The 15,670-nt window shown below is 34.8% G+C and overlaps 1 protein-coding gene across 5 annotated transcripts in view; it reads right to left on the reverse strand.

The window, feature by feature from the left end:
* Positions 1 to 15,670, reverse strand: part of DPF3 (double PHD fingers 3) — a 189,976-nt gene that overhangs the window by 15,336 nt on the left and 158,970 nt on the right. The window contains exons 9-10 of one of the 5 annotated variants that reach the window (XR_010066890.1): positions 13,485 to 14,772; positions 7,342 to 7,938 (exon numbers count right to left, since the gene is read on the reverse strand). The exons of 3 other annotated variants lie outside the window; for them this stretch is intronic. Coding sequence is in view for 1 of the 2 variants with exons in the window: in XM_063289846.1 (XP_063145916.1) it covers positions 7,871 to 7,938 (68 nt within the window). In the remaining variant the exon portion in view is untranslated. Of the gene's footprint in view, positions 1 to 7,341; positions 7,939 to 13,484; positions 14,773 to 15,670 lie in introns of those variants that run through there. One more of the 5 variants, XM_063289846.1, reaches the window with a different exon arrangement.

Raw genomic sequence — 15,670 nt, forward strand, 5'->3', positions numbered from 1 at the left:
ACCCCAAAGCTATAGGTGCTGTATCTGCACCCATTTTTATTTTCATGACCTCTTCAACAAAGTTTATTCCAGAAGCCAATTTCTGCAGGGCTCAGAAATTTATCACTGGTTTGCCACAGGCTTTCCACCCAGACAGGTTCACGTGCCACAAAGTGTTCAGTTAACTGACAAGCTCACTAACCTTTTCAAAATGTGCAACCAAGCAAAAAAAAAAAAAGGGGGATATGGATGCAAAGATGCAGAATGTCTGACTGGATTTTAAAAAAAGACACCTTAATATTTCCCATAAACACACAGGTACCTTTAAAGTTCTAATCTAATGTGCTTTTTTTTAACCTTGCTTCTCTTAGTACAAATAGCATTGTGATTGCATGACTCGTGGTACTGCCTAGCATATAAAAGAGTTTAAGTTCGTACGTAAAATAAATGAATCTATGCCTCTGTACTACAGTGCCATCTCTCACTGAGGAATGAAAAAAAAAAAGAATTCAAATGTATCCTCTGTGACAGTGTTTCTCAACCTCAGCAACTTTAAGTTGTGTGGACTCCAACTCCCAGAATGCTGGCTAGGGAATTCTGGGAGTTGAAGTCCACACATCTTAAAGTTGCTGAGGTTGAAAAGCACTGCTCTATGATGACACTCTCACCTGTAACTAGCCCAGTAACTTTCTGAAACTGAAAGATTATCCAAACACTTCATGCTCTTTCTTCTGAAACATCTTCATCCTGTTGCATAACATACATTACGTTTTATTATACCTTTCTTTCCAATCTTTCCAAAATGGATTACACTGGCATACTTGAAGTAAAATACATGAATATATATTATATTTAGCAAAGAAGTTACAGTTCAGGTAATGTAGCCTTTGTATGAACACACCATGGAATCGGATGTTGGATTCTGTTTCAGTCCAGTCACACTTAGACATGGTTGGCTGAACAAGCCACATCACTGTCCAGCCACAATGCTAAGCCATAAACCCATAAACTCTACAACCTGTGGACCTGAATTTCCACAGTTCTCAGCAACATCAACACTGGCTGAAGAATTCTGGGAATTTGAATCCAAACATCTGGAAGGCATCCAAGTTAGGAAGAACTGCCATAAACTAGGGTTTACAAACCATAATGACTGTCTGACAGAACAGGCTAAGCTGAAATCAAACAAATTATAACAGGGATTAATGTAAAATGTGAACCCAGATTTCATACAAAATGTTTAGAAGTGAGAAAAGGACCATGCATTATCCCCTTTTTACAACAGATGTTCTCCCTTTAGTTTCTGAAGAATCTCAGAAAAGGAAGATGAAATATACCTTTTAAAATGGCTCTTGTTACAATTTACTGTCTAATTAATATATTCAAACAAATAATTCATTAATCAACCATCAGCACTGTTCTGTCTATATCTATATCTATATATCTATATCTATATCTATATATCTATATCTATATCTATCTATCTACACTCAAAGGGTAGTATTTATTTTCATTATTGTTATTATAAAATTGCTGCATGAACTGTTAGAACCCCATTTAAAAAGTATTTTATTGTTGTGGCATATGTAGTCCTCCTAGTTACTGAAACAACCACTTTAAGGGGAATTTTAAATAACTCTAGACTATATGTCATCTCTCATTTGCTGCTACAAAAAAGGAAGGATTAAAATGCTTTTATTACACCTGGGAAAAAAAGATCTCAGAGTACAGTATACATCTCCTTAAAATTGGCATAATTCTCATGGTCCACTCATTTAAAAATGCACACATCTCAATATTTTTCATCTATTTCATTAAAACACTACATCTACAAAGAAAACTTTGGGAAAAATGTGCTAATTCAAGAAGACTGAAATTACTTTGCTATGTTAATCTTATCGTAGTAAAGATCAAGCTAAAAGTAGAACCAATTTGCACAAGATGTACTTTAAACTATCCCAATAAAAACAAAAATTATGACTAAAAGCCTAAATCCTGCTCTGGAGCTATGATCTTCTTTTACTGGGTATAAGCATTACAGTGTCCAGAAATGTATACTATCTTCAGAAATATTCTAAATTTTACATCTCATAAGGCAAGCAATGATCACAAAAGGTGTTTTGAATAGTCATTCTTTTATTTTTAGCACTTAAAATCTTTGTTTCTTTGACTCTTTTTAGTTTCACATTATTCAATATTGCAGCACTATAATTGGGAATCCACGCAAATATTTCAAACCATTATCAGAACATGATATTCTTGTGGTTTCAATTACTTGTAAAACAAAAAAGAAGAAGTATGCACTTCTCTAACTTGATAAAACCTGATCTTTTTTCCCTTTTTTTTTTTTTCAGAATAACTTCCAAAGAGCATCCTGCTGCAACAAAAAATGACAAACTGTTTTGAGGCAACTTAAAGACTAACAAGCTTATTCTAAAAAAGTGTTTGGATGGACTGGAGTCCATCTTGTCAGATGCACAATGTGTTGAAATCAGCAGTGATATCAGAGAAAAATAAAATGAACTTTCAGATGCTGGCAATTACAATGGTTAAAAGTGGGCTATTGTTCAGATAATATATATCCTTGCACTGGATAAGCCAGATAAAGGGTTTTGTTTTGCTTTTAATTGCCTTATCTGCCAGGATGTATTTATATTTTAGAGTTTTCAGTATATTGTATATGTATATTTTATAATATATATTTTTAATCGATATTTTTTACTGTTTTAAATTCGCTTGTAATCTGCCCATAGTCACTGTTGAGATGGGCGGTGGAAAAATGCGATAGATAGATAGATAGATAGATAGATAGATAGATAGATAGATAGATAGATAGATAGATAGATAGATGATAGATAGATAGATAGATAGATGTGTAAATGTATATCTTATCAGAAGCCACTCCCACTACTCCTTGGGTAGGCACTCCAACTGCTGGCCACCAGCTAAGCTTATTCTTTCTACTTGCACTATTCTTGTGGGCTGTGACTTAACAGTAGTAGCTTAGTTTAATATCAAAGGGAGAATTTCTTTCCATCTGGAAGATACGGCTCTGATGAAATGCTGCTCCTAGCCTTCCACTTCTGTGGCTGTTAGATCTTCCACCAAGGAGGAATCCTCTAGGATTACAGTACAAGATTCAAACTGGATTCCCATATTGTGCTGCACCATGATTTATTTAACCCAAATACACTAAGTAAATCACAGCTGGGTCACTTTGCACAATACCGTGAAGCTCCAGGCCAACAAACCCTATTCTGGTTTAGTGCATTGTGTGAATCTTACATGGGCACATAGGAGCTACAGCTTTTCCCACAGCACATCAATAATGCCACTTAAAAAGTGGCATGCTACTTAGCAATACAATGAGCTAGGTTGCTCCATCTTCTGCGCTTCCAAAAAATGTGTTGTGGTCTATTCTTCTCTTTTAAAAATCTACTTTTGATGCATTCTTCTGCTATGACTGGATTCTCCCTGCTTCTCACAAAATAGCATCAGTATTTAAAAGCCAGCTGCCAGCACGTCAGTAAGTGACCAGAGTGCCTCTTGCCCCCCAAGTTATGTACATGATGTACCCAGGACTGAGCCACTGAAAAATAAACCACCTAAGGGAGGAGATCAAAGCAGCAAGTTTGAAGGCAAATTTGATGTAGTAGTTTAGAATTAGAATTAGATTCTAATTTTAATTCTAGAAACTAGGAGACCATGAGTTCTAATCCTCCCTTAGTTATAAAGGCTGGCTGGGTGACTTTGCCTCTCAGCCCAACCCATCTCACAGGGCTGTTGTTCTGGGGAAAATAGGAGGCGGGAGTATTGTGTACAGTGCCTTGAGCTGTATAAAGGCAGGATATAAATCTAATGATAAATAAACAAAATTGAGAAGTGAATATTTGGAAAAACAAGTAGTGTTATTGTACGTAACTATATAAAACACAGAATAAATCTAAGTAGTTTGAAGTTAGTGTCAGCTTAAGCTCAAATCTCTCTCTCTGTGAGATTAAAGGTACTAACTAGCCTTTATATGGATTTGATTTAAATTAAAAACTCACTGGCATAGTGGCTTACAGATAGTACTTTAGTTTGTTACATAGGAATTCTTTTTCATGTGGGAGAATAATTGAATAGTCTCTGGAAAAAAAATCCAGCAGTGCTGTGGGCATCTAGCTTCTACAGGCACAGGCAAAATAGAAATTGGCATTAGACACAGAAAGCATTACCCTGCTGAGGAACAGAAAGAGAAATTACCCAACAAATGGGGCTCTGTGGTGTAGCAATGAGTTAAATCATGTATTTAGCAGTGATGATTTGATAGAGGATTAAGTGTATTTTAAGTGTGTGTCTCAATTCATAGTAATCATATATATATAAATATAAATATATATGGAGATTATAGAGTCTGAGAAGCATAACTGTTATATTTGGTTTTATGTTTTGCTATAGCAATTCCTGATGTAGTTCTCATTTGTAATCAAAAGTTTAAATAAACAAAAATATTCATTAAACAAATTCAGTCAAATTTTGTCTCCAGCCCTCTGATCTTAAACATACTTGCTTCAGAAGGCAGTATTCTTGCGTGCATTGGGAGTTAATTTCTCGCTTGTGTAGGACTAAGCTTGCCTAACTTATTATAGACATATTTGTAACCATGCTATTTAAAATCTTGATCAAAATCCTCCAGTATCAAAGCACCACTGAATTGGCATGAATACATGCATCTTTTCTCCAGATTTCGTCAGTGTAATGTGCCCCAAATTTTCTATTTATCTAGGTCCACTTAAAGTACTGTAACTATCCTGAGAGGTGGCAAGACTACATATATACTTTTGATAAATAAATAAGACTAAAGTACACATTATGTAAATACACATTTAAAAAATAGGTTTACAAAAACTACTTTTACTTTGTTTCCAAAACTAGCTGCCATCTAATTGTGAGTCTGCTATAACTCTTTTTTTGCTTCTATGGCTAATTTCCCTATGGCCTGATGATTCTTTAGCCTGTGATATTTGCATCTGTCATTTTTCTGTAGGAGAAAATTGCATCTCCTGGATTATATCAGGGTATAATCCAAATCAGGGCTCCAGACAGCTATTTTCTCTTCAACATAGAAGAGCCAACTTAAAAAGTTTTAAGTCTTCTTTACTACACCCTGCAGCTTTGTAGAACACCACTTCAGTCTTCCTGAAAGTTGGCACCCTTCAATAATGTTAGGATTGCAACTTTCAGAAGTTCAGATATCACAACTTTCCAAGAACTGGAAGTAGCAGAGCTGGGAAAGGCTTTGGGTTATGCAAGTCCAGGGATGTGAAACTCATGATTGTCCTGTTGATACTGGATTTCCACTGAATCAGACCCAGCTAATGACAAGTATAAGGTCTGGAGGAGATGGGGATAGACTAGACAGTGGAATCATATGAGTTGGAAGAGACTGTTTAGTGCAGGAAAGAGTTACGTAAACAGAAGTCTGATTTGAGTCAGCTGACTTTGTATGTCCTGCTCTCTTTTGCTACAGTCAAAGTCAAAGCAGTAGTGGAAAATTTTAAAAATACTTTCACAAAAAGCATTTTAAGCAACCAAGTAACAATTTATCAATTGGAAAAAAAACAAAAATAATTAGAGAAGGACGTTTTATTTGCAGACTGGAGGATAGCATTGTAAACAATGAGGACCTTCAAAAATTATATACAGCAATTGCAATTTCACAAGTTTTTCTGTTAAAAAGGGTGGACAAATAAATATTTACAGAGAAGCATACAAGATATGTCTTGGAAGTCGATTGTATGTGAACACAAAACACTAATATGATTTTCAGCTCTTCAATATGGATGCACATTTTTTATCTAATGGGAACATTTATATCAAAAAAGGGGCAGCATAACTGTAACCTGTAGACTGTAATAGATGTGATTTTCTTGGAGTGGTTTTCCTCTCCTATTTATCTCAACAGGAATTTCACCATTGTTTTTAGTGAGCAATATCCTGGGGCATTAAATTCTCATATTTGATTCCATGACTTAAATCTATGTAGTGCTTCTTCTGGGCTGGATTCTGCATTGCCCTACTATCCAGCATCCCTGAGAGACAACAGGGTATGCAAAATTTACAGCACCACTGCCATGCAACTTTAATATATTTAACTGTGGCTTCACGTTCTTGGACTCCTGAACAAGCCTAAAAGAACTATATAGTGACTGTGCAGCAGCAAAACTGAAGATCGCTCCCAGAATTTCAGGGAAACAGGTTTCATATTTACACCCTAAATGAATGTATGGCACGAAGTATTCAATTTAATGGACTAATGTGGGGAAGGAAGGTCTATTAGACCTGAATGTCTGTTAGAACAGTTGGACTTGATGTGTATATAAAAGGGAGTTATGCATGCATACAATGATGGCTGCGGTTTTAGAAATGCATAAAATGTTTTTTCTTAACCTATATAAAATGGCAAATAGATTTTGTCCAAGGATTACTGCACTGCACTACATACCAGATTAAACACTTGTATGCACGTTTATCAGGGAATAAGTCACACTGAAACTCTGAGAAACTTGCTTCCAGGCAAGCATGCATAAAATTGCTTTGCACCATACAGTTCCAAGGTATTGCTGGTCCATACACACAGTGGATTTTTTTACATACTTCATTTAGACAGAAACGTTATCCAAATAACTTTTTCCAGTATCATTTATGGCTCCATTCTTTACATGCACCTCCTAGCAAACCCTAGGATTAGATGTGGCTTTTTAACAGGAAGCCTCTCACATAATTAATTACTGACACATACTTGATAAGCACCAATCGTCCATGGATCATACCTTGGTCCTAAAAAACTTTAGTAGAGAACAGCTATGGTTTGTGACTACATCCCACTTAATAATTTCTACAAAAAGAAAGTATTCTAAATGTCCCCATATATTCTTTCAAATGCTTCGTATAATACTATTAGAGGTATAGGCTTTTCTCCAAATATTCTATCCCAATAATTGAGTGTTGAGTTGCTCATGTTTTGTTGAGTTATTTCACAAGGAGCTGTTCTCATGAAGTGAAAACAACTTTACAGAAAACGGCATTTCTTTAAAAGCACCTAACTTCAGTGGCATTATTGCTAATGTCTACATTTTTGTTATTCTACGGTTTAGCGTAGACTGCACTGACAATCTTTGTTAAACAGCTGTCCATAATTCAGCATTTCCTTTTCAAAATATTTTGTTCAGAGTAGGGTTTTTTGTCTAATTTAGCACAGCTAAGCAGGAAACATTACCAGACATTCAAAAAATAATCCAGAACAATTTAAACTTACCACATCCACTTTGAAAAATAAAAACCCCAGCATGGTCTATGAATGGCATATTTAAAATATAAGAGAGAGCAAAGTTTATCTTTATTTTCATAACTTAAAAAAAAAATTATCCTGCAAGTAAACAGCCTTTTTCTTGCATTTAAGCGCTTTGCAAAAGTCCCACCTTCACACACACAAAAAAACCTTTAATGTTGAAGTAAAATCCATTTTAAACAAAAATACTGTGCAACATCAGCACTACTTTTCTGTCTTAAATATTGAAATAAATAAAATAACTTGTTCTAGTTTCTGTCAAGTTTTTTTTTTCATTTGTTTGTTGCTTTCAGTCACTTCTGCCATTGATCAGTTCCAGTTCGACCTGGGCTTATATATATACGCATACACACACACAAACTCCCACAACAGTTTAAAGATATTTTTCTTTTAAAAAAAAGTATGGATTTTCTTGTATTGCACAAGCTTAGGGAACCCCCAAAACTTCTCTGAGCAAGTGCCAGCAGGCATTCCACAGTCCAAACTCCCGTGTGGGAACAAGACACAGGTGAGACGGGATCGGGCAATGCGAGAAAGGTCAGAGCATTTTGAACACTCTTAGTTGGTTGGTTTCTTCACTAGATTCCATGAAGGATTCGGATTCCAAGTAAACACAGGGGTGTTATCTGCAGAAGAAAAGCAAAGAAAGGAAAAACTCAAAGGAATTTCAAACAGCAAGCAATTAAAAAAAAATAGCAATAATAGGTATTACAAGAAGTGCCATCCCCAAGTTTAGATGAGCCAAAACACACCAAGTCTTTCTCTGGAACCTGTTTTGTGTTACTGCATCACCTCACAGCCCTGGAGTAACTGAGAGTACTTCAAATATACTTACAATATGAGTCTGTATTACTGACTGATTAGAGGCCAGCTTTCCAGATGAAACACGCCTTTCTTTTTTCTTTTTTAACAAACTAAAGCTCACCCATCTTTTTCCTATATCTTTCACTTCTTCCAGACAAGTGGCTCCCTTTATGTTACGTGATTAAAAACATATGATTTAGTAACTGCATTTGTTTCACATATGTAGAGCAATAGTAGTCAGGGGCCATGTTACTTTAAACATCTTACATTTTCAATGCAAATACAATGAGCCTGCATTAGTAAGAGCAGGGTCATGGCAATATCCTCCATGCACTGGTCCAGCACTCAGTTGCATGATGTGCTGCCCATGTCCCTCCAAGTGTATTCTTTAATGTACTCTTACTACACTAAACTAGTTACACAGATACATGAATTTAGCAGGTACATCTTGATAGGTCACAGTAGCACTTAGGGTGAGAAAAATCTGCTGAAATTCTGGCTTCTGCCAAACTTCTGAAAAAGATGTAGGTACTCTACACTATATATAATATCTCATCAGTCTTCTAGAAGTATGGATGAAATCCAGGACCATACACTTCACTACAACAAGAACTGTGATGCTGTAAATTCATGATACAGTAGTTTACAGCTAAGTTGCATCACGTGAGAACAAGTCTAAGAATAGTAGACCATATATGGGAATGATAGCTGCCTGCTTTTAATGTTGGAACCAAATGAAAAAGTTTCAGTTTATACTTCACCTAAACCATCTGCTACAGGATTAAGTTGATACACCAATCCTTCAGCCTATGAGCGGCTAAAAATAGCTATAATGACAACCTCTTACAAAAGTGCACCACTATAACCACCCTCTATATGCACTTTAGGACAGATAAATGTTCAGAAGGATTTATTACAAGAACGTACATATTATGCCTGAATCAAATTCAGAATTTTTACCAAATTCACTCACATTTCTGCTTAAAATCAGGCAAAAGAATGCGCACAAAGCTGCTTATTAGGAATAAATTTGATTTGTGCATTTCATTACTTGGTTTCTGATTTTTAAAATGATTTTTAAAAAGATGCATGGTGAGAGGAAATCTGTGAATACGTGGCAGATGAGTGGGGCCCACCAATAAACAATATAATATAGAAAGCTTTGATTCACATATCTAACCATTCCATTCTTTCTCCTCTCTCTAGCAGTTGGCTTTTTACGCCATTTGACCATGCTCAATTCTCAGTGATCTGTTCTGATTTTTACTGTTCTCTATTGTCTATATAGACAATGAGCCCATTCATTCTGTATTATTTATTCATTGTTTCTTTCTATTACTTTTCTTTCTAGTCACCGAGTTATATATTATATACTCTTACTTATATATAAACACAGTAATCAATGTATTCTATCTCTACCCTGTGAGATGTTGTGCTACTCAGTTTGATTATTTTTTTTTCTTTTTCTGTTAAGTGCATGTTTCCTTTATTTAGAAGAGCTGTACCATTATATTATTACCTTGGGGAAAGATCCTCCAAGTGCTCATATCATCCAGATTCTGATGAAGACAAAACGGTGTTCTGCAGTCAGATCACGTTGTTCAGATCTGGAAATATGTGTCAGCCTTAAAATTATGGGCCAGCTCTTTGAAGGCCATAGATACTGACTGAAGAGAGGATTCCCTCACTTAACATAGTGAAGTACACTGTAATAATTTAGTGAAGATTAATGTCATTGTTTTGCACTTTGTTCTCTGCTGCCCTTATGTAGTGGCCTACAACTATCCTGTAGGGTTATCATACAAACATGCCCTCTTTTTCCCCTGGCTGTACTCCATCCTGCTGAAAAAAAAATATCCCAAATTATGCAGATATTTTGGGAAGAAGCAGTGGTGGATTGAAGCAAATAGTGATGGGAAGGGGAGAGTAGTTAGTGCAGCACTCAAGAAGGAAAAAAGACAGTACTTCTCAGCTATAATTTTTGGGAAGAGCTGCTCATGCTTCCTCCTGATTGGTCTTAGAATGAGATGGAAACAAAAACCAATAAACATAGAAATAGTGTTCTGCAAGAGAAAATTCAAAAGCCAGAATGTGATTTGGAGAATGTGTGAGAGTGCTCATGGCAGCTGTCTGGAAAACATTAAAAGCAGAGGCATCTTTTCTTGCGCTCTACCACTCAATATCAAGAAAACATACATAGTACTCTTGGACAATACATACCGGCTAGTACTGAATTCATTGGGCTTAAGTACACCAAGCTATTTGCTGGATTGTGGCCACTGACAAACTGTTTTCAGATATATCTGTTCAATCATTAGGATTTGAAAAAATTACTGAAGGGCATTTACATTTTTAGGGAATCTATGTCAATTGCTAATCACCATAATGTACAAAATCCCATGAATGTTTAGATGTATAAACTGTTTTAAGTTTTAAGCCTAAAATCAGGGAACAATAACTCTAAAGATAGGAAATAATACTGAAATTCTAATATTAAGAAACAGGACCTTTACTTCCTTCTGCACAATTTATTCTGTACAGAATTCTCTAAAACTTTTTATCATGTCTTCCTTCCAGCAAATCTTTTTTTAAAAGAAAGATTTCATTTAAAACCTGATTTTGGCATTTTCATGATCAGTGACAAGCATTAGTTGAAGAAGAGCATAGGGTTTATCATACAGTTTACTGCAACAATTCATTCAGAATAGTCAGACTGTGGATGTTACAGTAACAAACCAAGTTGTACTTAAGACTAATTCAAATTTTGGACAACGAATGTTGTTTTTGTCTCTGACTCTGACAAAGATAAAAAGAACTTTCAGATTATAACATGACAGCAGGCACAGAAGGCATTTATCACAGATGGTGTCCCTTGCACAGGCTGTGCTTATTAGCTATCTGATCTGCTCCAGGCATTAGTAGGGATGATTTGCTCTATCTTTGAAACTACAGCCATAAGCTGAAAAAATGGCAAATTTGAGCAACTACTAACAATGAGCAATACTTATGTTTGTGTTTTGGGGGGGAGATTAAGGGTGAAATAAACCAATGTGCTATTATGTGAGTAACCCACACAGAAGCTAGAGAGCATTATTTTTAAATATTTTCATGAGTTTGGGATTACAGTAGTTAAAATGAGATGATTTCAAGTACCAGTTTTTATCAAATCTAGTTTGTAAAGTTTATTAGACATACATGATGCTCAGATTAGTATCCATCTGCTATTAAAATTCATGGTATATTAAAAGGTGTTCCTCTGAAAACACATCGTTTTCAAACAACCACTCATCTCCTCATAGTGGCACTAAGCATAGACAGAGATTTTTATTTATCAAATTTTGTCACCACCCATCTCCCCCAAAAGATTAAATGGGGAAAGGACAAATGACTGTGCCAGTAATTTGTCCTTTCAGTTATCCTCCTGGACAACTGTTCTGAAAGTGTGTTGGTGGGAGCAGGAAAATTTACCTTTACTCAATATCTAATGGGTTATCTATCATTTCAGAAGCCATTGCAACATTGTATTTTGCTTTCTCTTTAATTATGGGGTTTAATGCACTAAAACAGAGTATGTCAAATAATGGGTGGTGCCTCTATAGGCCAAGCCCCAAATTACAATAATTGGGTCTGAGCTCCTACATGCCAACTTCCTCACTCCTACTAGTACTACTTCCAGCTGAGGGTAGAATCTGTTGGGGCAGAGCTAAGAGCAAAACAGAGGCACCTTGTTTTGCTGTGAAGCTGAATAACAATTATATATTTTCACCACTTATTTAAAATAAAATTAAGTTACCTACACATGAAAAGACAGACATGGTTAATTAGCAAGGAGATAAGGAATTTAATCCATGACTTCAGTTGTTTCATTACTGAAGACGAAGTCCTCCAAACTGCAATCTGTGTTTCCCATTGCTGTTAGGCTGTTCTTCTGGAACTACAGCTACCTGTAGAGGAGTAACTCTTGAGAATGTTTTGATTGTCTGACTATAAAATTCTGCAAGCAAGAAAGTGATATTCTCTTTGGACTAACATATTATTAGTTGCCTTGCAGTTGTGTCAAGAGATCTTGTGCACTTAACTCTATTTGGGCAGTTCTTCTGCTTTTTATAATTGTAGCTCTAAATACACTTATTTTCTTTTATTTGCATCCTTAATATGTTTTATATCAACTAAGTCCCATGGAACCTTTACAGGAAAAGCTTTTGACTATAGAGTGACCACTTATTCATCATCAAAAAGAAAAAAAAGCACAAAGTGCATTGGTTTAGGTATAAATAGATGCAGATTTAGAAGGTTTATTTATATTATTGTAAATCTAAACTATATAAAGATGTAGTTCTGTGAGGAGAGATTACAATGCTGAGACGTTTTTAAGTTAGAAAGAAGTCAGTTGATGGGGATGTGATAACAGTATAAGGGCATGGAAGGGAAAATGTGTTGAGCAAGCTTTCCTAATAATAATGGAACTCAGAGTAAGCTACTGAAACTAAATGTGAGGAGATTCAGGACTGATAAGGACCAGAATTCTGCACCATCAAATGAGTGATGAGTTTAAAAGGAACTACATATTCATAGAATTCACAAATATGAATTGCTATTAGTACTGATAGCTCTATTTCCTCAATCAAAAGTACCATATTTAAATACAAGAGAGCTATTATATTAAGGTCCTACTTATGAACTTCAGCATGCATCTGTTTGACTACTGTAAGATACAGAATTGTGAATTAAATAGTGTTTTGATCCCTCAGCTTTTTAAATGTATGTGTTACGTAATACGAGATGGCAATTATACTTGTCTATAGACACACATAAAGACATAAATGTTCACATAGACACATAGAAAACAGGACATAGCTCAGTTAAGTAAACTACATTTTCATTTTAAATTTGTATCTTAACCACAGTTATGTATGAAACATCCGTTAATGTAAAACATGATGAACATCGCTCAGTAAAGTAAGATATGATGAACAACACTTTTGCCTATCTAAACAGTTGTTTATTAATCTCTTAACAGAATTGGCAATCAAAGTAGGAAGTCTCACATTAACTATCATTCTGTCTGAACTGAGAAACTGATTTCCAATTTTGGAACAATCCAGACAATTAAGTTCAAATAATATCTTGGATTGTTCTGAAGTTGGTGGCCATCATTTCCCTGTTTGGAAACAATGGATATGAATGTTAATTAGACACTTCCTGATTTGATTGCTTGTATCATGAAGGGAGAAGTATCTCATATCTCATTCATATCTTGGCTCATTTGTATCTCTACCTTGAGTTTTACTAGCAATGGTGATTATTTGTGAAATTCAAAGCACAAGCATTTCATAAAGAATAAAACATGCTTCATTTTGCAACTTACCTTTTTAATCCTGCTGTTCAAATCTATGTTGCTGGAATAGCAAATCAGTTTCGGTATTCTCTGCTGCCCTTTGAAAATTAGTGAGTATTGCTTTGGTTTATTTCAAGAAAAATATCAAAAATAAGACTAAATGGGGTTTAATATTATTTTTAAAAAATAAAATAAGGAACATGAGGTATATTTTTCTTTTCATCTCTTTCAAGATTCACATTATTTACTTCATCCATAGAATTAATGGTTGTATTCCATAGATGTGCTCAGAAAGTCCTCTCTAAAATGTAGAAGGTGAAGGAGAGGAAGAACAAAACAAATCCAAAAAGCAGTATCTGGTAAAAAGATGCCGAGGTTGGATAGATGAAGAAATACAGATGTATCCAAATGAAGATGGCAGGAAATTTGTGTTTTATAATTTTGTCAATCATCCTTGTGTTTGGTATATTCTTAAAGGTGAGCATAGCAGTAGTACAAAAGGGGAACAGGAAAAATCCAGTGTGCTACAATAAATGCAAACTTTTCGCAGTGCAGAATTCACACTAGCAAACATTTGGATTTCCTTTTCATCTTGAACTATTCATATGATCACTGTTTCTCTTTTTTTTTTTTAATAATTAGATTATCATGTAGATTTCATGCTTTTTTGCCTTAATCTCAAAAGACTTTTTTCTAATAATATATAGAATATAGAAATAAATATTTAAAACACTATTTGAGATAGGTACCTGCTGGTGTCCAACCCTTCTGATTTTGTGTTGTATCTGTGTATAATATATATCTATATACCTATATATATATATACACCTATATATATATATATATATATCTTAAAAGTTGAGAAAATTAGCTCTCTTCTATTTGTTTACTTATTATTTAAAAAAAAAAGGATATCCACATTTCACATTTGCACTGTTAAGGAAATATTGAAAATAAACTTGTCAAAAAAGATTTCAGAGCAGTTTTCTTTATAAAAATCAGTTTGTTGTGCTTTCAGTGTATTCGCCCCAAAGCAAAACTGGGTGGCTCTAAAAAATGCAGTAACATCAACAAGAGTTAAAAGTAGCAGAAAGGGCAGAAAGTCACTCATAAAGTTTGTGTGCTTAGTTGTTTTAGCAACTGCCCTTTTTCTTAGCTGAGTGGGAGCTGCTGCTCCGGTTTGAGACAGGCTCTTCAGAATCATCCTCATCAAAACCATGAAAAGTTGAGGTGTCGCTTTCAGACGTGGAACCGAACAAGTCCTCCGTAGGAAATGCTGCAGCCGCTTCTTCCTTCCTGCTTTCTCTTCCCAAATAAGCTGACATGTATGATGAATATATCAGCACATGGGTTAAGCAACAGGCATCAAGATTTATTTCATTAGTATTACTTTAATCATTATTAGAAATTTCAGATAAAAGAGGTATCTCAGTCATAAATATATATGTATATATGTCTGTGTATACATGCACACACACACACACACATATATTCAGGACGATAATGCAAAACAATATAACAAAACAGGAGTAATAAGGAAAGTATAAACTGAATTGCATATGAAAGGTTTTTTTAAAAAATATATGCACCACTCCAGATGCCCCAGATCTAAGGCAGCAAAAGGGTTAATATTGTTTTCCTCTCTTTTGAAACACACAGAAAATATTTTTGTAATTATATGAGTAACTTTATCCTGAGCCCAGAGTTTATACTGTGTATCCATTAAAAGTGCAGGGTACAATGAATGTCTTTCATTTGGTATCAAGTGCTCTAATTATTTTTTAGCATAATAACCAATTTCATAAGTTTTCCATTTTTAAAAAAATAACCTCATTCTGTTCTCTTCCTGTACCAGTTCTCCTACGTGGTATGGTTTCTTTGCAAAGTAAAATGGAAAATATTTTCAACAATAAATACGTATTGTTTACATTGTAATAAAATGTCTTTCTTAAAAAAAATCTTATGAATAAAGTACAATTCTAGTAAATAGTACACATTTCAAACCACGAGGGAGGGAGGGAGGAATTCTAATACAGTATATAATTTTTAATACGCTTCAGAAACATTATGTTACTGGATCCATTCCTTAAAGTATGAAATATTTCCCTCCCCCATTCCTTGTTGATCAGTAGTTCTAATAAGCATGCTTTCAAAGAACTGAAGGGTATAGTTATAGAGAAAATAAGTTTTGGTATAAGTGTTTGTGTATATACACA

This window comes from Candoia aspera, chromosome 1 (genome assembly GCF_035149785.1).
Source record: "Candoia aspera isolate rCanAsp1 chromosome 1, rCanAsp1.hap2, whole genome shotgun sequence".
NCBI lineage: Eukaryota > Metazoa > Chordata > Lepidosauria > Squamata > Boidae > Candoia > Candoia aspera.